Raw genomic sequence first — 23,582 nt, forward strand, 5'->3', positions numbered from 1 at the left:
CCACAGTCATATACTGTACTAGGTAAACCCGAGTCAATTTCCATGCTAGAATTAGGACTTCCACCCACCTAAGAGTGAGTCATCCACATAAATATCGAAAGGTTTGTTAGTATGGGAAGAAATGACAAATTCAGAGATAATTTGTGTTTTTCCCTATAACAAATAATGTAGTTATTTCTATAAATTGACCTGCCATCACCTGTCTCCCAGTAAGTACTGCCTGCAATTAAAAAGTGATGTAGCTCACAGCTGTGAGAGTATATATAGGTGGCTGGGTACCCCCAAGCTACCCCCTGCCTACCCACTCAAGTGGTTAGGCAGGGTTGGCATCTTGCACTTTTAGTCTAATGGCTACCTTCCAGCTTTGCCGAAAGATAATCCACATAAATAACTACAGGTTTATATTAGTTAGGGAAAAATACATATTATCTCCGAATTTGTCATGTTTAGCTCACACCTTTGCTTGTACAGTAATACCTTGACACGAGCATTCCAAGATACGAGAAAAATTTTGCATCGAGATTCGAGTACAATCTTGAGGTACAAGCATGCTTACAGATGCTAAGACTAGGTGACTGAGCACTTGGGAGTGCTCTAAGCCCGCATCACTCGTTCATTTTACGTTATCACCGACTTCAGTGCACATCTCCCGCATTGTCTCTGCATTATTTGCTTGATTTTAACTGTATATTTATGAACATTCTTCATAATAAGTGATAGGTCCTAAGAAAGTGATTGGTAAAGTTGTTAATGAGAAGAAAATATGCAAGTGAAATAGAAAGACGCATCGGTAAAAATATGAGTGGGAGATGTAAAATTCTCAAAAAAAAATCACAGGTTATACTCAACTTGACCAATGATGAAGAAGCAGGGCCATCCATATCCAAAATAGTATGAAAAACTCTTAAAAACAAAGCTGAGAAACTCTCAAGAGTGCAATCAAAATGGGGCTGCTAGAAGATTCCTGGTTCCTAATTGCTCACTCCACAAAATAAGTTTGCGGGCACTCTCTCCCTTTATAGATAGGTGTAAAGCTTTTAACCTTATTCTTATTATTGTAATTAAGCTTATTTTACCTGTACCATAGATAAGTTAATAATGAAATTCTCAATCTTTATTTTTATTCCATTCTGTCTTGAAATCAGATTGGATAACACCTTGCCATCATCAGTTTTGGCAACCTATTGTGGTCAGTTTAAACTCTTCTTTAAATTCTTCTTTCAAATGCATTGCCCTACTTATAAATGCAACCAGATCCCTGCTAGGATTTTGCAACATACCTATACTTATATCTAGTTTCATTAACTGTCCTAATTTTGGGCACAAAAATTAATGTTCAGTATTATCTTCCTCTTGGCACAGGCTACACAAATTATCTACATGTTTTCTCCTGAAATTTACTTTTAAATTGAGCATATTTAATCTTGTCTTCATTACAAGAGAGGCCTTATCCAGATCCATTTCTCTGATATAAAGCTGCAGACCATTTCCTTTTATAAATCTTAATTTTTTTCATCACTTTCTTTTTTCTTTAATAGTTTTTTCTATTTTTTTCCATAATTATTTTCTTGATTTCTTTTTTCAGGGTTCTTTTTCCTTAAGTAGCCTTTTTTATCTGTGTTTATGATGTTATGAAAGAGCATTAATTTTTTATATTCTATTCTGCAAGACACCGGCCATATTCCTGTTTCTGTAAGGATGCCCCAATATGGAATACTTAGAGGTTGTTCATACATATTCCTTATTATCCTATATTGTAGGTTTTCCAGATCTTTCATATCTTTATCTCGTATTTCACTCCAGGTCTCCACAATAGCAAATATTGTTGGTACTACTACTGTTTCATATATTTTCTTTCTCACTTCCAATGACATCTTTGCTACTTTTTTCATATCTCCATATTTTCTTATTTCTTGGGTCATATATGCGACTCTGGCTTATTTTACTGATACTCAATTCTTTTTTTCCTTTCTCTGTATACCATTCACCCAGATACTGATATTCTTTAACTAAACATACTGGCCCACTCTTCAGTTTTGATTTAATCTCTTCTTCTTTCTTATTCTTTCTTTTGTTAATTATTGGTGCACCCAATTTTTGGGGGTTGGTGTTGATTGTGAACTTCTTTAAGACAGTTACTTATGACACATTATATTCCTTCTTTTCTTCCTGTGGAAAACATATCATCTATAGATACGAGTGGATCAATATCAATATTCCTTATCAATTTGATATTTTTCTTACTAATATTATTCACTTTGTCAGTCACAATACTGCATAGCTTTTGATTGGCAAATCAGCGACCTTGTTTACATAACATACTGCGATCGGAGTTGTAACAGCTCACCCACATATCCAATCCTATCCCATATCCTTCATGACAAGGTTAACTCTATTTGGGGAAGGATAGCCGTGGTTGTTTTAAAGATGTCCCTGTTACATACACAATATCTTTCAGGATATTCGTTCCGGGGGTCGTAATCTTGTGATACCTTTACAGGTAAAATTCTCTTGTAAATTACTTGCAGTAAATATCCCAAGTAGAAAGCTGCCTAAGAGGAACTTCCATCAGGACGACATGGCTGTCTCACCCAATAATAGATTTTTCCTATGTCAAAATCCCTTTCCTATCATTGCTAAAGTTCAAATCCTTTGCCAGGCAGAAATATTTATCATTAAAGGAATTTACCTATGGGTCTATGGCAGAGTGAATATGATATGAATGAATATTTGTGGTTTATTTGAAAAAAGGAGAATCATGTGTGTTAGTGATAAAATTATCATAAAGTGGCTAACCGTTACATAAATGACCAATCAACTATATTGAAGAGGATGGATTGATTTTGATTCTACCTATCTTCGACTACCTTGTCCCCTGGCATTATTTTTCTTCCTTTGAAATAAGTGAGCTCTCTGGAATTTTCTTCCAAAGCAAGCCGGGCTTGTCAACGTTGAAGGTAAATTTTGACGGAATTGATTTTTTTTCTTTACATCGGGAAAGTCTTCAAATTCTTCTGAAGCAACACTCGGCTGTAGCTGCTGCTTCCTGAATTTTAATGTTTTACAAACTGAAACATTTCTTGAACGTATTAAACGTTTCCCTTGATTTGCAGCAAATGAAGTATTCTTTTAATGAGTACGTTTTTTGCGTAAGTCCTTAAACAAAGAATTGTCATTCTCTTGAATCAGGCTTTGGTTCATAGGAATTTGGTCATGCATCTGCTTTTGTATCCAAAGTGTATCATTTCATTGTAGCTTATGCCTCTCTTCATATTAATTTTACAAGTTTTTAACAACGGAGCCTTTTAATAACTTGTTGAATGGTATGGTCGTTATCCTGGATAATGATAGATACCATTGTTCATGCCAGACCTAAATTGAGTGCAATGTTGAATTTATCTTGCATTGTTATAGTATGCCTCTTTGATTCACTACATTTACTTTTCATCTACATACTGTATATATAAAAAGATAACATCAATGTTCAAACACTTGTAAGCAACTCGTTCTAGACTCGTTGTGCAATTTTTTTTTTTCATATAGTAGTCCTTGTTTTAGGTTATTTATTTTTATTTTTATTTAAATGTCAAAGATTGTGCATTAAGCATATCATATTATTAAAAACGGTTCACAAAATAATTGATCAACTTAACAAAGTAACGAAGCCAAGAGAGCTTTATTTGGGATAAAGTTCACGCTCAAACCTGTAGGCTTACTCTGCGCTTTCGTGAATGATCAAAACAAATTTGTCTATTTTTTATTAATATTTAAGGACAAGTGACGTGAAGTCAGTACTGGCATATGTGAAACCGATTAAAGAAGGATAGGCTATTGCTTTGTGCATATGATAATCTTTTAGTATATTATTTGTGTTATCTCATCATCAAAAGAGCCCATGTAAAGAAATATTTCATCCAAAGAAGCTTTGTTCTGATAATCTTTATTTCCTCAGGTTTGACCAAGAAGTGATGTCGGTTCAAGAAGAGCTTAGGCATGAACGGAGCAACAAAGATAAGATCCAAAGGGAACGAGACCAGATCCTCTCTGAAAAATATTCATTTGAACAAGAAGTAACGGTAGGTGCATAGTATTATATGTATAAAGACAAAGGACAAAATATAGCTGGAATTTAAGAATTTTCTAAATATAGAGTTCAATATATTATTTTACTGCAAAGGGTTTTATGTGAAATTTAGCACATACGTCATCATGAAATTGTGTAAAAGTCATTTCAAATTAAGACGATTACAATAATCTGTTAGGTAATTTTAAGAAGGAAATTGACTGACTGCTGGAAAAGGTTCTTTTTCCCATTGTTCATCTCTAAAATCTGGAATTTCTCCATGTAAAACTTCTTTTACTTTTATTGAGCTCTACTAGGTAAATTTTTACAAGATTAAAAAGAGCATTTTGAAATATTGTAAGGGATACATGACCATTGATTTTACACGAATTAACCATCCTGTTAATGATTCAAGTATATGTACTAGAGGTACTTTTAAAGACATTTGCACTTTAAGATACAGCACAAGACTAAAGAAAATTGAAATTATATTGTTTCATGGAAATTTGTAATTTAAGAGATATGAGGCCCTGACATACACAGACACACACACACACGCAAAAGAGAGAGAGAGAGAGAGAGAGAGAGAGAGAGAGAGAGAGAGAGAGAGAGAGAGAGAGAGAGAGAGAGATGGGGGGTTTGCACATCACCATGATTAGTAAAGCTATGCTGGTCAGGGTCACCTATACTAGGTTCATTTACTGTGAGCGATCAGAGCAAAATCTCCCACCATCACCAATCTGCAGTGGCCAGCAGGATGATGAAAATGGCCAAAACCCAGACATAATAAAACAACCTAGTCTCGGCCCCCACTCCCCAGCAGCTGTGGAACAGCTGTCCAAGATTGCGGGCCATTATATTTCACTGCAGGGGGAGCTAAAATATCTAAACTAGAACAGGCTACCTTTAGAAACATAACCCTGCAACATATCTTGTCAGGACCCTGTTCAGTGAAGAAGATCTTGCTGTTTTACTAGAAGAGCTGAAATAAGTAAGTTGGGATATAATATGTTTTAGTGAAATTAGAACTGGGAAATCTTAAATGAGTTAAAAGATTGCTATATAGTTTACTTCAGAGAACATGAAAGGAACAAATTGAATGGAGTGGGTTTTCTTGCAGGTAAGTGAGAATAATTTTTTAGTACCAATGATAGAACTGCAGGATTGATTATCAAATTAAATAAGAAGTATAAACAGAGGATCATTCAAACATATGTACCAACAAAATCCCATAATGAAAAAAAAATAGAAACTTTTTATTTGTTTTTGGTGATTTCAATGCTGAAGTAGATCTAAAGAAGAGACGAGAATCAGTAGTAGGTAAATTTGGATCGGCACAAGTAATGATAGAGGTGACATGCGTGTAAAATATGCCTAAAGAAACAACCTTAAAGGGTGTGAATATTTCCACATTCATTACTACTGCCTGCTTAGATGAATGGGAGAAGGGACCACATTTGGGAGGTATTTGGATTCAAAGCTATAAGTGAAAGTATTGGATGATCTCATCCATCCTACAAATGGTTTGGACATTTTTTGGCAGAACTATTATCAAAGGTTGGGTCATCAGAATCCTGGAGGATCCAATCCTTTAGGTAGTGCTCTCGGCTTCTTGCTGGATGCCCCTCATTACAGATATGGAGAAAATGATTCCATATTTTCTTAGGTTCGGTTCTAACAGGGAGGTTTAGCTTATGCCTGTGCCTTTATATCAGTAGAATGCAAATTTCCTTTCCAACAATTGATACTTTCTTGTTATTCTAGCAGGTAAACCAATGAGCAAACCAAAGAACAATTCCAAGAATGACCCTTTCATATGGATTTTTCTCATAATGACCCCCCTCCCCTGGATATGCTGACTCCCCCTCCCCTGGAGAAGCTGACTCCCCCTCCCCCTCCTGTACTGTTGACGACCTCTGCTAGTCTAATTAAGGAAAATTCTGTTTATGACCGAGGAACTAAAATGACCATTTTACTGATGTTCATAATCCAATTAATTTGGGTAACAGGAAACAGTGAATCCTCCTTGTTACCGAAATTCCATTAGAGACTAATTATGATGAGCTATATAAAGCATGATGGATATAAGAATGAAACTTCAAGGTGATAAATGGGATTCATGGGCATCCTATGATAGTCGTGATGAAGCATTGTAATGACAAAAGTAACTTTATACATGTTAAGATTAATAATTTGAATTTTAAGGGTGCTTTATGTAATGGTACCAACAGATTTGGTATTATACAAACCTACCAACTAGATTGAGAAAGATATTGATCTAGTCATGCCTTCCCAAAGAAAGCTGAAACCACCAATGTGGCTTGTTACTATACCTTGAGGGAGTACAGGGAATTATTTTAAAACTTGCAAATTCATTCAGAAAAAAATAAGGAACCATTGCACCTGGTGTTATATCTTCCTTTGGAAAAAATAGTTTCCTCATCTATACCAAATCTTGCACGCAATCTATAATATTATCTTAGATTAAGACAAGTAGTGATGATATTACGTTAGATGTCAGACCCCACTTAAAATCTAGTTATGGAAGAGGAGTAATCTTCAGTAAAGACCTGCGTGAATTTACAGAGGAGGAGATACTGGCAATATTTCCATTAGCAATCTGGAAAGTGCATAAAATTCCTGGGACATCAATTGTTTTCCTTAATTTCCAGGATGCTGATGTACCTTTCCATGTTGTTATTGAATATGAAAGGATTAAAGCTCAACCTTTTAAACAGAAGCCACCACAATGTTTTAATTGTATCAAATTTGGACACCCATCTAAAGTTTTCAAAAATGAGAAAATATGTAGTAGTTGCTCCAGATTTTACCAAGGAGAGTATGCACTTGATGCCAGGTATTTAAACTGCAACTTGGATGAGAAATCCACTTACAGGATCTTGGAACTTTATAAGTTGGAAGAAGCTGCCCCCAACAAATCAAGTATAGAACACACAAGTGTGGGGCATGCCAAAAGACTGCTGAATAAACCAGGCAGCTATGCAAATGCATTAAAACCAAGAGGAAATTTACCACAGGAGACATTGAACCCGCTCAGTAACATCATCTAATGATAAAAATGCATGTTGCCTTTTGGGACTTTGCCACAGCATATTAACAATGGGGCATTCTCTGTTCAACCTTTGTCCTCCCTTCTGAACAATAGTACAAACCTCTCTCAAGCCGTGTCCTTCCCTGAGTTGATGGAGTTTCCACTTAAAACCAATTTACCTGGTGCACCTATATTGGGAAAGGTGAAAAGACCTGTAGCTCACCACCTGTTAATCAAAAAAGAGAAGAGACCATTTTCTCACCCTCCTTCCATGAGAAACATTAAAGTTATGACCTTAAATAAGTATGGTTGGTCTAATCAATAATTAGATCAGGAAAAAAAAATATAGGGAAACCCAATTTATCAAGACCCTCTCTAAAGAAACCTCCGTGAAATAATGTTAGGTAAAAAATTGCTAATGGAAAGACTTCATCCAAGGTGTCATCCAGAAAATAATCCATAGTTTTTCCTCCAATTTTGCAATGGAGTGGCCAGGGTTTAAGGGCCAAATATGAGCATTCCCCTATAATTGTATGTCTTGAAGAGAGCAAGCTAATACTCCTTGTCCTCAAGAGTATGTTAGCTATAAGGCACCATATGATCAATGAGCAGGGAGCTATGCTGGAAGTCTTATATACGTTTGTCGAGATGTTTACCAAATATCTTTGTCCATCCGTATCCTCTGCAGGCAGTGGTTGTACAAAAAGATATAGGGAGAAAATACACAATTTGTTCTCTTTACATGCCTCCAAATAGCAACATATCATATAATAACTTAGTAGAGGTGATTCAACAACTCCCTCAACCTTTTCTTTTACTAGGAGATTTGAATGGTAGACATCCTCTATGGGACAACGTTTTAGCAAACGCAGTGGGTAATATTATGTCATCAGTTATGGAGAATTAAGGTGTAGGGCTCCTTAATACAGGAGAGCCCATGCACTTACTTATTTGGAGAACATTGGATGATGGCCTTACTAGTGATCGTGCACTAACAACAACAATAATCCATCTTTACAAAGATCACCACTGTGGAACCTTGACAAGGCAGACTGGGAGAGGTTTCGGAGCTAAGCAAAATTGAAGGGAATGGAGAACAGCTTGAAAGTGTTGATGATGCCATAGACTTACTGAATGGAACTCTCCATACAGTAGGAGTCAATTTGATTCCTAAAACCACAGGGTTATTCAACTGGCGTCCAGTACCCTGGTGATCTTCAGAACTATCTTGCACAGAGCTACAAGAAATCTTTTAACTCAATTGTGTAGACACCATATAGAGGAGAATTTGATAGGATACGAAAAATGTAGTGCACACAGTTCCAGTCTTGGATATCTTTTGTTTCCTCATTCAACAGTAAAACACCATCATCTTCTGTATGGAGGAAAGTAAAATAGGATAACAGTCAAATTTACCCCCACCCACCCACCCACCACCAGTGTTGAATAGTCAGTATGTGACTTGAGCAACTAGGTTAGCAATGTCTTGGCTAATCATTTTTCCAAGAGCAAGAGTAAAGCAGAAGAATGGAAAATTCTAAATTTTGCAACAGAAAGGAGGAATCTTACAATGCTCCTTTTACTGAAAGAGAATTTGATCCTGCACTTGATAAGTGCAATAAAGGTAAGTTTTTAGCTGCAAGCTATCAACCAATTACATTAGCATCTTGTTTATGTAAGATCATGGAGAATATGGTCAATGCAACAGTAGTGTGATACCTGAAGAAGAAAGGTATTTTGTAGCCTATGCAGTGTGGATTTACGAAAATGCTCTCATCTCATGTGTTGATGTGACTTGGGTCCTCTATTTGTGAAGCCTTTGCCTCCAAAAAGCACCATACAACAGTCTTTATGACCTTGATAAGGCATATGATACTGCATGGAGATATGGTATACTTAAAATCATACATAATTTGTAATTGAGAGGAGAGGTACCATTGTTAATTCAATCATTTATTTCACATATTTTTTCAAGTTAGAGTGGATGAAACTGTCAAGAGAAATGTCAAGAATAGGTAGCTCCCCAAGGTACTGTGCTAAGTGTAACCTTACTTGCAGCAATTGGTGGGATATCCTCTGTCATTCCCAACGATATTCTCTCACTCTTTGTTTATGATCTCTCCATATCATTTGCTGGAGCTAGAATGGCAATGGATAAGAGAAAACTACAACTCTCAATTAACAAAATTATCCACTGGGGTGATATAAATGGATTCAAGTTTTGACAAGCAAAATTACTGGTATCCATTTCTGTCGTATTCGGGGAGTACATCCTGAGCCTGATATGTACATGAAAGGTCAACAGATCTCGTGTAAGTAAAATAGATTTTTAGAATTGATCCTTGATTGCAGGCTGACATGGTTTTTTTTTCACTTAATAGCATTAAAAGTAAAATGTTTTGAGGCTCTGAATCTTTCAAAAGTTTTGTTCCATACATCATAGAACCTTAATATTTTTCAAAAATTAGTTATTGGTGTGAAATATACTCCTCAGCCACCTCAAGCCGATTAAAGATTTTAGATTCTATATGCCGTACTTGTATCAGATTGGCCACTGGAGCCTTTAGAACTTTGTCTATCCCAAGCCTCCTTGTTGACGCTGGAAAATTACCTTTAGACCCTTACCGAAAATCTTCTATTTTTCAGTATTGGTTTAGGTTGCAAAGACTTCCTAATTCATTAGCCTATCAAACTGCAAGCCTTGTATGGCATTGTAGATATTTTGAGTTACCCCTCAAAATCTCCTCTACCTAATGGTTTTTTGGTAAAACAATTGGTAAACAGTCTTGATATAGCTAGAAGTAGGGTGCTTCCATTTAAGATATCATTCCCTCCATGGATATTACCAGAGATATCTTTCTATAAATATTTTATTGGTATAGAAAATATGGCACTTAGAAGCCAGGTCTCTTTTTATTGATTATATTGCAGAACATAGGGGATCTACTTTTATGTATACTGGTGGCTTCAAATCTGATGCTGACATTGGATTTGGAGTCTATAGTAATGGTTTTAATTGTAGAGGTGCACTTCCTCTAACATCTCCCATATTTATTGCCAAACTATATGACATACTAATCGCTATTAAAAAAAAATAGTTTTAAAAAAGGAGAGTAATTTTACTATTTTTAGTGATGCAAGAAGTGTTTTACTAGCTTGAGAAGTTTATTTTTAATGATTTTAGAGTGGCTCTTCATTATTGGAGTGAGAGGCATAACAGTTGATGTTGGATTCCGGCACATGTAGGTGTGTCTGGGAACGAAAAGACAGATTTACTGGCAAAGAATGCTGCAGCCGAGTTTCTACCAAGAAGCTATCCCATCTCTGTAATGAATTTTTACCTAGCATTATGATTTTTTTTTATAATGATTGGTAACAGTATTGGGAGTGTTTGGATGGAAATAAGATGAGAGAAATAATGAATGTTATATCTCCTTGGAGGTATAACATGATGCCCCCTACTCTTTGTCGTCTCTGCATTGGTCACACTTGGTTGGCACATGAGTCTCTGATGACGGGGCAAAACTAGCCATATTACGATGGCTGTTTGGTACTCTTGACAGTGAGGTACTTGTAAACTAAATGCCCCACTTTTAGAACCTTAAGAGATAGATATCTGTCTGAGGCTTGAGGTGAGGATGGCAGCTTTATCCCTACCAAGATTCTTGGATATGATGTGTCGTACTATGCTAGTGGTATTTATAGATTTATTTCAGAAGCAGGTCTTCTGTAAGCTCTTTGACCTTTATAAGGGCATCTTTGCTTTTATTGTTTTAAATTGAATTTCCTTTTATTCTTTTTGTAAACTATGTTCTTCGTTTTCCCTTCCGGTGACAAAATAAAAAGACGTTCCTGAGAGCCCACTCTTGAACATGCCACATAAAGCAGCCCATGAGAAAAGCACGGTTGCTCTAAGTTGATGCCAGCCATTATGAGAGTGTCTCTGGGCTTTATTGATGGTCATGGCAAAAGCCAACCTGACTGGGAACTGCAAGTGCTTAAAACTGAATGGCAGATCATTAGGGATGATGGGAATTTGCGGGAAGAAAACATTCTCGCTAGTCCACACCCAGTCAGGGTCATTGCTTCGATCAAGTTCGAATGCAAGGTTTTGATGATGAGTCTTGTCGCTTTGCAGAGTTTTGGACTGCTTTGGCAAGGTCCTAGAGATGACGGAAGTAATGGTAATTTTCCTGGGATTCCATAGATGTGAATTCCCGAGGGCTCCCAGGCTCCCGAACATATGTCTTGACCTTACCAAGGTGGAAACCATCTCTGTGCCAATTTCTATACCAGTCTTTGTAACCGCGGAGTCATAGTAATCTATTCTGGAATTTCGGGACCCCGGGGCTCCCTAGAGACCCCCCCCCCCGGCTCCCTAGGGCCCCCCCCCGGCTCCTGAACGTATGTCTTGACCTTTACGAGGTGGAAACCCATCTCTGTGCCTGTTTTATACCAGTTTGTGTGACCATGGAGTCTTAGAAATCTACTTGGGAATTTCGAGAGCCCGTGCTCCCGGCGCTCCGGACTCCCAAAATTGTGTGGTGACGCTCCTGGGGGCTCCCGGTCTCCCAAACTTATGTCTTGACCATTCCAAGGTGGAAACCCATCTCCGTGCATGTTTCTATACCTGTCTATGTGACCTCGGAGTCATAGTAATATGTTTTGGAATTTCGGGAGCCCAGGCTCCCAAACTTATGTTAAGACCCTCCTGTAGTGGAAACCCATCTCCATGCCGAATTTCAGCCCCATTGGACCGATGGCCTGTGCACCTATTGTGAATTTACACACATACATTCATTGCCAAATGTATAATAGATTTATAGCAAATTATATAGGCATCAATGACCTTATATGTCAGGATGCCAGAAAACTCCAAATCAATTAATCAATCACCAATATTGTAATATGCATTGATTGTAACCAGAATCACAAGCTAACCAATAAAGAATGTCCTCAATATCAAATAGAAGAGGAAGATGTTCAGAAGTCGGATGCAGAACATATCAGTGTGGGATATGCTAGACAACTTCTACGCCATGAATATATGCTAGACAACTTCTACGCCATAAAAAAGCTATGGCAAGGCCTTAAAATCTATGGATGCAGGACTGCCAGAGAGAACTGTAACACCAGCTAGACCAGGTAAGGAAAAACTTCCTCTTCATGAACCACCTTCAAAGGCTAATACCATGCCTCATACTTTAGATTTGATGTCTATCGTACAAAAGGCACTCCTACTTCCTTTGAATCTACCACACCTTGGATGAACAGCCCAAGGCTTTCATCTTGGGGGAGCGTCATTGCCGAATCTAGGGAAAGAATCTTATGCTAGAGTGCTAATGGATGTACCTGTCAATTTGGAGGTACATAATCCACATAGTTCTCCATCGTTTAATCTTAAAAGAGAAAGATCCCCATCCTCTCCCCTCCAATGAGAAATTAAAAAAAAAAAACTATGAAATTCTATCTGATAAAGATGAACCTTAAACAAATTTAAATATATCAAATATTACTGTCGAGGTTCAACATCCCACACGACCACACGACAAATAAATAAGAAGGCTGCTAAGAAAAATACCAAACCAAGCTTGGTAAGACCTACTTTTACAAAGAGAGTATCAGAGAGATTCTCATCAATTCCAAAAATTCTGATAGAAAATCTCCTAAGGCAGCTTCCAAAAAGGGAACTTTTTATTTTCCCTTCAGTATTATTGTGGAATTGTCAAGGTCTGAGGGATAAATATGAAGGGCCAAAACTCCTATTTCATGACCAATCACCTGTCGTTGCACGTCTGCAAGAAAAAAGGCTAGATGTTTTTATTCCTTGCCCTAGAGAATACATTAATTACAGAACACCATGTAATAGTCAGGGGAAAAAAGCATAGTGGAAGCCTTGGTGTGACATTCCCCAAAAACATTTAAATCTACACACTACTCTACTAGCAGTAGCAGTACAAATGGATCTAATTAGGAAATATACCATATGTTCACTGTATTTACCTTCTAATGGCAGTTTCTTATGATGATGTGGCTGAGGTGCTAAACCAACTCCCTCAACCGTTTCTTTTTGTTGGTGATATTAACAGCAGACATCCATTATGGGGAGATGTCTTAGCAAATTCAGAGGGTAATCTGCTAGCATCACTAATAGAAAATGAAGATATCAGGATTCTAAACACAGATGAGCCCACCCACTTCCATATCCAGACAGGTACTTTGTTATGCATTGATCTTTCAATAGCAAGATATAATTGTCTGGCTGACTTTCACAGGAGGATATTGATGTCTGTTATCTAAGTGATCATGCACTAATGTTAATTAAAACTAACAATGGTTCACCAGAGTACAGATCTACTAGAATTGTGTTAACAAGGTACCGCAAAAATTGCACTGAAGAGAATATTGTCACTTATACGAAATGCAGAGCACAGTTTTGACTGACAATCAAAGCAGCTGGACATTGGTCATGTTTTGTTTCTTCATTGAATAAAAGAACCACACCTTCTGCCACATGGAGGAAAGTTCATAAAATCTCTGGTAAATATGCTCAATATTTTCACCAGTGTTAGAAATTAATGATCAATATATTACTAATCCTCCACAAGTGAGTAATTCACTTGCTAATCATTTTGAGAGAGTATCCTAAAAGTCAGGAGACTCCAGGCTGCCTTTGTATATGTAGAGAAGAAGGAAAGACTCTCTACTAAACATCAAATAAAGGAGAAATCATGGTGAGGGCCAGATTGAGATGGTTTGAGCATGCTCTTCACATTCCCCAAGAGAGATTAGTTCACCAAACTTTCAACTGGGCTCCACAAAGCACTAGAAGAGTAGGAAGACCCGGACTTACATGGCTGATGACTATGAAGCGTGAAGTATGAGATGACGAAGGGAGAAGTATTAATTTAAAAGCTCGAGATAGAGGAGACTGGCAAAATCTAACTGAGGCCTTGTGCGTCAATAGGCATAGGAAAAGATGATGATGATGATGATGATGTATATTTGCAGTACTACCGGCAAGGAAGTTAAGTTTTAGCGGGTTCCAGCCCATGTAAGTGTACCAGGAAATTAAGCAGCATGCAAATTGGAAAAAGAGGCTTCAGAAAAACTACTGAATTGTTGCCATATATACAGAAATCTCTCTGTGATATTTGGCAACATTACTGGAATTCTGTTGATCTAAACAAAAGGAAGACAATTACAAATACTATACATCCGTGGACACATGATACTATGCCTTGAAGGTGGAAAGCTGTCCTCTGTCTCCTTAGAATTGGGCACACAACCTTAACACCTGAGTTCTTGATGACTAGTAGATGCCAACCTTTTATTGATGACTGCTTGGTTCCCGTGACAGTTTGGCATTTAGTTATTGAATGTCCCAGTCTTAGGGATATCAGTGAATGATTCTATCTGAAGCTCATAATGAGGATGGCAGGTATATCTTCAGATGTGTCCTACCATGCTAGTGGTATTATTAACTTTATTTTAGAAAGAGGTCTTCTGAAAGATACTTAACTTTCAAAATTACATCTATGCTTTTACGGTTTTAATTGAATATTCTTTTATTCTTTGTTTTCAATAAATGATATCGGCATCAATGATCTTAGATGTCAGGATGCCAGAAAACCTCAAATCAATCAATCAATCTCATTCCCATGAGCCAGGTTTTGCCTAGTACACCCAGTGGTCCTTAGTATCGATCTCCTCTACAGAGTTTCCTTTATTATGAAGGTGGCCTGAATGCTTCAGCTGTGTCCACACCCCAAATTGCCAAGCCGTTTTAAATTATTGTCTTCTCTTTTTAAGCCTGCTGGCGATAAGAAGTTGTGTGTGACAAAACCGCTCAATAATTCCCCAACTATCTTCTATTCACCTATCAGCCAGGCTGAAAGACCAGCATAAAAAGTTTGAACCTGCCGTCGATCCTACATGTGATGATGTCACTCCATATGCTGCCTTTCCTGTGTGTGATGAAACTCCTCCGCAGGTTAATTAGGCCAGCAAGTCCAAGTGAGTTGTCATGCCCACTTGTAATGACGTCACTCCATGCGTCACCATTTAGCCTTGTGAGGATATTCATCTGCAAAGCAGCCATGTCAATGCATACCATCTGCTTGCTACCACTTCTTAATCTGGTTTAGAACAACACACCATAGGGGAGGTGAGATATTAACACCTCATTATTTTTAAGTTCCCTGGAATTTTATTAACAGCAGGCTAGATCTCTTGATACCAAAGCCATGCATTGTTTAAATAGCAGACCCATTGCTTTACATAAAAGGCATAATGTTCTATGGTCTTCATGTGCTGAGTGGTCTTCGGAACAATGACAATATAATTTTCAGACGATTCTTCTTTTCAGGTGCTAGGAGTGGAAAAGGGACATTAAGCCTTTTCCCCTGTCTCACGAGTAGCATCCCCAACTGACGCAGATGTCATCTTACAGTAGTTCTGTATTATAGACGCCTAAGATTGCAACCCACGGAGAAACACTTCTCACCTAAGAGGTTGAGTCCAGAAAAGATCTTTTATCCTTCTGTCTTGCACTTTGCTGCTAGAGGCAAATACTCTTATAACGTGGTGAGTTAGACTACTCCAGTTGTTTTTTCACCTCATATTCCCTCCACAATATGAATGTAGCAAGGGAAAGGAAGGATGTCCAAGGAAAAATGAAGAGTCATTCTATAACTGTCAAAGTTAAACAATCAGTTATCCCGAAAGTGGAACGACCACTTGATCATGATATTTTCACCATTAATGACTTAAGAAAACCTCGCTGCACAAGCAAGCACCAGTTCAGCTGATGTAACCCCCTTGAAGTCCTGATATCTGGTTCAGAAGCATCATAGTTTATTAAAATCATGAATCTCATCCTCTGTTTGGATGGCCTAAAAGAGCCTCCTCATACGCAAAACTTTTACTGGCATTGTCTATTGATCCTACTTTCCTGCAATCACAGTCCTAGGCATAGGTTTGATGTAGCTCTTTCTAAACAAACTAAGGACATGCTAGATTTGTTTAACACACTAAGTCTCACCATCTGAGAATTCCTTTAGGGCTAGGAGGCCCTCAAAGTTACTGCCCTTGGCCCTTTTTTGCCAGAGAAATTCTTTGTACACTGGCGCTTTTCAGAGTTCACTCCCTATTGAGGCTGATGTTGCTAACCTGGTACTGTTGGTGCCGGTTGATAGATTACCCAACCTTCCCTCCTTCTTTTCTGATTCCGAAATGGCAAACATGGAGGTAGCGACTATGTCCATAATTGAAGCCTATTCTTGGCTTGGCCATTGGTCTGAAGCGGTGTCACGCTATGCAGTCACAGAAAACCTCATAGAGGAACACTTCCTTGACCAGTTTGAGTAATTGTCACGATCAGGGGCCCTAGAATTCCTATTATATAATAATGTTCCCCTTTGGGGAAACTATTCTAAAAAGATGTGATGCAGTCTTGGCCAGATGCTCTAAGTAGTTGTTCCCCAGGAATGCATTATGCCTGAGAAAGTCTGTTCCCCACTTCGAATATGGCTACAGCCATAGAGAATGTTGAGAGGTTAGAACAAGCTTCTCTGATGAGGAGACCAGCAGCACCAAAGATGCCTGCCCCTTAGCAGCAACAATGGAACTCACCTTTCAAACAAGTTCCTCAGCAGAGACAACTGCTGTCTCCAACAGATTCACAATAGCCTGAGAGGCAAGCACCGGACCCACCTATCAACAGAAAGGATATCCCCCCAGATGCAGGGGTCACGGTCACAGCGTCTCCTGCTAAGAAGGGGGTGTTCCCCAGCTTGCCACTAGTGGGTGAATGCTTACAAAGTTACTGGCTCAGGTGGCAATACTCCGGGGCCGATCCCTGAACAGTAGAAGATTTTCATTCAGGATAATGAGTCCTTTTCATAGACTGTCCCCCGCATCTAACCAGGACTCTGATGATCCAACCTTTTTATTTGAAAGGCTCAGTAAAAGACCTCCTCTTTCTTGATGATGTATCCAAAATGTTGACCAAAGGAGCTGTGAATGAAATGTTAAACTACTCACCAGCTTTTCTCAGCAATCTTTTCTTCATAGAAAAACCAACTGGAGGTTAGAGAACCATCATTGACCTTTACCATTTGAACCTCTTTGTGTTACAAACAAAATTTAAAATGGAACTCTGACCACCATTCTCCAGGCCTTCTGGAAGAGCGATTTCCTTCTGACCATAGATCTGTATGGCACCTATTTTCAGGTCCCTGTTCATCCTGCCTGTTTGCGGAAACCCTCCTTCAGGCTCATCTCCTGAAATTCCTTATGTCCTCAAATGCTTCTTGACAAGGGTGGGGCACTCCCCTAGGATGGGAGCAAATCTTGGGACTACAGTCACAAGAGTATAAAACCTTTCACTTCAATTTCCCAGAAGTGGAGCAGCGCAACAAGCTTTACTCCACTTCTCAGAGACTGAAAGGTCACTCCTTTTTGATAATGAGTGACAACCCTCGGTAATAGCCTATATCTCCAAACAAGAAGGCGAAGCCTCTCTCCTGCTTTACCAACTGGCAGTAGAGATACATGGGTGTGCACAGACCAAAGCAATCCCCTACATGGCGAGGTTTATCCTCAGGTAGAGGAACATCGTTGCCAACCATCGTAGTCGATCAGGGGCGGCAATTAGATCAGAATGATCTTTGGTTCCTCTAGTGGTGAGGAGACTTTTGACTTTATGGCGTTCCCCATCTCTGGACATGTTCTCCACTCCCATGAATCTCAAACTCCCGATGTATTGCTCACCAGTCCAAGACTAAGCTGCAGTAATGGAAGGGTGCTGAAGGAAGGACTAAACTTTTACACATTTTCCCAGGTAGTCAACAGTAGTTTGGTATCCAGACATGCTAGAGCTTCTCACAGAAGTTCCAAGAGAACTTCCAGAATGGCCAAACTTACTACATCTACCACACATAAGAAAGTTCCACTCCGCAGTGCATGGCCTGCCACTTCACAGCTGTCAATTATCCTGCATCTCCTCCGAAAGAAAGGCTTTTTGGAGCTAACTGCAAAGCAATTTTCTGGATATCTCCTAAAGTCGTGTACAGCAATCTAACTGGCCAAGGGGAAAATCTTCTGTGACTGGTACTATACGGCTAATATTGGTCCACTCAAGGTCACTATTCCCCTAATTGCAAACTTTTGAGGTTCCTGAGGAACGAGAAACCCCTTCAGTCACTGCTGTAAAGGCTACTGCACAGCTTTGAACCAGGTTTTCAAACTGAAAGGGCTTGACCTCTCTTCTTCATGGGAACTTTCGGCCCTCATTTGAAGTTTTGAGTCGACTGGTTTTCCTCAAGAACTCAATCCCCCTTCCTTAAATGTGACTAAGGTTCACGGGTCTTTCAGGGAAGCCCCCTATAAACCTGTACATAAAATCTTAGACAGGGACCTTACCTTGAAGACTGCCTTCTTCCTTGCCTTAGCTTCAGCCAAGAGAGTAAGAAAACCACATGTCAATTTTATTTTATGTCACATTTCAAACGATGGAAAGAATTATCCTTATCACTTGTTCCTGAATTTGTGGCCAAAACTTAAAATCCAGTTGAAACAATATCAGATTTGACTCTTTTATGATCTTGTCTCTCATAATGGTAACTGATGATTCGGATGATATTATTCTCTGTCCTTTAAGAGCAATTTGAAAATATAAATAGAGAACCGCATATCTTAGGCCTAAAATTTCCAATTTGTTCGTAAGCACTGGTTGCTACGAAAGGAAAGTGTCTAAAACACAATTTCAGTTCGGTTGAGAGAAACAATCATGAGAGCTTATAAATCCTCATTTCCGTTAAAGTACCTGTTTTATGTTATTTATTGTTGCTACTTTACATGGCATCAAGCCATTGGCCATTGTAAATGCACTTTATCTCCATTTCGTACTTTTACTCATTTTATTGACGTGAAAATGTAGGGAAAAAAGGCGAAAACTTGGTCTTCCTCGTTTCCCGTGTTTATATGAGGATTTAAGCATATAGTGTTCACTTAAAAACTAAAATGTGTGTGTATATCATAATCATCATCAGCCATTATTAGTCAGTGCAGAACAAAGGCTTCAGACATGTCCTTCCACTTCCGGTTGTTTATGGTCTTTCTATGCCAGTCCATATTCGCAAACTTTCTTAGTTTGTCAAACCATTGTCTTCTTTTCCTTCCCTCTGCTTTTTTTGCAATCTCTAGGGACACTTTCTGTTATCCGTAATGTCCATTTATTATCTGTCATTCACATTATATGCCCTTCCCATGTCATTTTATTTTTTATACAAGTTGTTAGAATATCCTCTACTTTCGTTTGCTTATATATTCATGTTGCTCTTTTTCTGTCTCTTGGTGTTATTCCCATCATTATTCTTTACATAGCTCTTTGAGTTGTTACTAGGTTATGTTCTAAGGCTTTAGTAAAGCTCAAGTTTCTGATGCATAAGTTAAAACTGTTAGAACCATCTGATTGAATACTTTTCTTTTTACAGAAAGTGGCATTTAAATTTTCATAATCTTATTTTGTTTCCCAAAAGCTCTCCATCCCATGCTTATCCTTCTTTTAATTTTGGTCTCGTGTACTGGGGAAACACTTGCTGCACTTTCTGTCCTGAGTATGTGTATTCATTAATAATCTCTAAAGGTTTGTCCATATATCTTATTTGTTGTCTCTCTACATTTTTATTGAGTATTATCTTAGTTTTAATCATACTCATTTTCAGTTCTAAATTTGTGCTTTTTCTATTCAAATCTATAATCTTTTGCAATGCCTTCCATGATTCACTAAACACATCTATGTCATCTGGAAATTGCAAGATTTTAAGATATTCCCTATTAATTCCTACATTTTCCCTTTCTAAATTCTTAAAAACTCCTTCTAGACATGCGTTGAATAATTAGGAGAATTTGGGTCTCTCTATCTAACTCCTTTGTCAATCAGAATTTTCTCACAGTCTATCTTATTTAGTTTTAGGATATTTTCAAGTGTTCTAAGTTAGATTCATCTATTCCTTGTCTTTGAAGGACTTTCATTACTGCTAAGTTTTATCAGAATCAAAATCGTTCTAGTAATCTATAGATGCCATACATAGTGGTTTGTCATACTCTTGAATTTTCCATTAGCTGGTTAATTACATTTATATGGTCAGTTAATGAATACCCACTTCTAAAGTCTGCCTGCTCTCTTGACTGATTAAAGTCAAGCTGTTTTGCTATTCGGCCTAATATGATCTTTGTAAATATTTTATATATTCACCATCTCCTCCCACACCTATTGATTTAAAGGGCCTTGGTTATATTTCGCCTATCATCTCTATCTTGAGCTTCTAATTGAATACTTCTTCATTCACTATCTCCTACTTCATGCTTCATAGTCCTCAGCCATCTAGGCCTGGGTCTTCCTACTCTTCCAGTGCCTTGTGGAGCCCAAATGAACTTTTGGTTAAATAATCTCTTTTTGGGAGTGCGAAGAGCTTGCCCAAACCATCTTCATCTACCCCTCATCATGATCACATGAACATATGGCACTCGACTTATCTCTCTTATAGATTCATTTCTAATATGTCCTGCCATTTAACTCTCAATAAATCACGTCCTGCCATTTAACTCCCAATAAATCACGTCCTGCCATTTAACTCCCAATATCCTTCTGAGGGCTTTGTTCTCAAGTCTACTGAATCTATTGGAGATTGTTTCATTGTCATACCATAACTCATGTCCATAGAGTAACACCGATCTCAATAAACTGATATATAGTCTGATTTTTATGTGTAATTTCAGGCGATTTGGTTTCCAGATTTTACTTAACCTAGCCATTGTCTGATTTGCTTTTTTCAATCTTTCACTAATCCTTTCTCCTTCCAATGATATTTCATCTTCCATTGCATACTCCATTCTCATCATCTCTGTCTTTCTTCTACTTATCTTTAGCCCAACCTTGTGTGATATTTCATGCATTCTGGTAAGCAAGCATTGCAAATCGTGTGGTGTTCTGTTAATAAGGACAGCATCATCAGCATACTCTAGGTCTGCTAAATTCCTATCTCCAATCCAGTCCAATCCTTGTCCACCATCTCTGACTACTCTACACATTACAAAATCAATGAGGAGGATAAAAAACATAGGTGACAACACAATCCCTTGGAGTACTCCGCTGTTCACTGGAAATTTATTAGATAAGACTCCATTAATCTTAACTTTGCACTTGCTATGCTCATGAACAGACTTAATCAGATTTACATATTTATGAAGAATTCCATAGTAACGCAGGTGTGCACTATCAAAGTCCACAAATGCCATCAGAAGAGGATTTCTATAGTCTACGCATTGTTGTACAACATATCTCAAAATGAAAATTTGGTCAGTGCAGCTTCTGCCTTTTCTAAATCCTGCTTGTTCATCTCTTAGCTTTTCATCAATCCTTCTCTCCAGTCTCTTTAGAATAAGCATACGATATATTTTCATGACAAGTGACATAAGTGTTATGCCTCTGTAATTAATGCAATCAGTCAGGTTGGGTTTTTTTTTTTTTTCCAACACCTAACTCCCGTGCATCAGGGTTTGCCTCTTCATGCTACATTCTACAAAATAATCTTGTGAGTAGTCTGGGAGTTAATTCATTTTCGGCCAGTATCATCTCGGCAGTTATTCCAACGTATCCCGGGGCTTTCCATCTCTTTAGTTTTTTTAGGTTAGCTTCGACTTCAAACACACTGAATTCATTCATGGGCACATCAAGATCTTCATCAGCTTCAGGTATATCAATCAAATTATTGCCTTCATATCTCCTATTCATAACCTCACTAAAGTGTTCCATCCAACGTTGTCTTTCTTCATCTTCTGTTGCTATAACAGAACCATCTCTCTTTTTGATGGGTATATGCTTCTTCTTCTTTGTCCCAGTCGAGATTTCATTAATAAATCTTTGAGCATTTCGCACACCATAGCCAGTTCCTGAATTCATAGCTTTGTCATTGGCTGGTAATTTTTCCATGTCTTTCGTGTCTCCACTTTTGTGAATTAGCATAATGATAAAATTTTTCCAAGCTGTAGGTCTAGCCCATTCTTGCAGATATTTTGTGTTAGGTTCAGCCAGTTTTACTACTATGGAAATCTCCCCCACCAATTATTTTTGAATCGATATTTAGTTCATCTAATCGCTGTTCTTTGCGTCTTTTCATGGCTTTTAATGTTTTCTTTACTTCTGTTACTGTTACGTTTGGTACCGGCTCAGGTGTTTCATTGTTTCTATTGGCAAAGTTATTTCTTATATCATTACTGTATAGCATTGTATGGAAATCCTCTCCAAATTTTATCACTCCATATCTATTGTGGATAATATTTCTATTTTCATCCTTTAAATCAAACATTTGTTGGCGTCCTGTTACATTTCTTCTCCTCATTGACTTCATTATTTTTCCTTTCCTTAGTGTTTCCTCAATTTTGATTTGATTGTTTACTAATGGCTTGGGTTTTGAGTTTGTTTATAATTCTATTTCATCTCTTGGATTTTACTCTCGTTTCTAGCTTTTCTTTATTAGGTTTTGGTCTTTTTTGATAGTTTTTCTTGATCTTTTTAGGAAATGTTCCACCTATCTCCATTATACATTGTATATATATATATATATATATATTTTATATATATATATATATATGTATATGTATATATATATTATATATATATATTATATAATATATATAGTATACATATACATATATATATGTATATATTATATATATACTGTATATATATATATATATACAGTATATATATATATTATATATATACAGTATATATATATATATATATATATACTATATATATTATATATATATACAGTATATATATAATATATACACATATATATATATATATATATATAATGTGTATATATTATATATATACTGTATATATATATATATATATATAGTATATATATATATATATATATATACAGTATATATATATATATATATGTGTGTTGTGTGTGTGTGTGTGTGTCTAGTAAGAAAGGTTATGTGTAGCATTTATTAGGCCTTGAGCTGTCGCAGCAGTATTTCAAAGTTTCCTCGTTCAAATTATGGATGTGAAAGTTTTTGTCTCATATGATACCATGTCCAGGTTGATTGAGGATATTGTGTAAGACTTGGCTTGGGAGAGTTAAGTGAATAACGAGTCCTTCTCATTTTCTACCGGTAAATCCAGGTGAGAAACACGATATCGTTCGACATGGTGAACTTGATGAAGTTGATGTGGTATTGTTGTTGCTGTCATGATCAGTCCTATTTTTTTGCTAGATAACCAGCTGACTTATATATCCCAATTGCACTCGCCTTATATCCATCAGACTTTGCTGGTAAATTAGAAAAAAAAAAAAAAAATTACGAATCTGCGCGCATGGTCTTTTATTTTTGCGTCTCATAGACCTAGCTTTTTTTTTTTTTACCGTTAAAACTAATTAT

General features: G+C 37.4%; 1 protein-coding gene across 6 annotated transcripts in view; it reads left to right on the top strand.

Moving 5' to 3' along the window:
- LOC137657944 (uncharacterized) overlaps positions 1-23,582 on the top strand; it is a 201,223-nt gene that overhangs the window by 76,131 nt on the left and 101,510 nt on the right. For all 6 annotated transcript variants that reach the window (XM_068392657.1, XM_068392660.1, XM_068392658.1 and 3 more), the window contains one exon: positions 3,953-4,076. In XM_068392657.1, coding sequence (XP_068248758.1) covers positions 3,953-4,076 — 124 coding nt within the window. The remainder of the gene's footprint in view (positions 1-3,952; positions 4,077-23,582) is intronic.

The sequence above is a fragment of the Palaemon carinicauda genome, chromosome 18 (assembly GCF_036898095.1).
Source record: "Palaemon carinicauda isolate YSFRI2023 chromosome 18, ASM3689809v2, whole genome shotgun sequence".
Classification (NCBI taxonomy): Eukaryota; Metazoa; Arthropoda; class Malacostraca; order Decapoda; family Palaemonidae; genus Palaemon; species Palaemon carinicauda.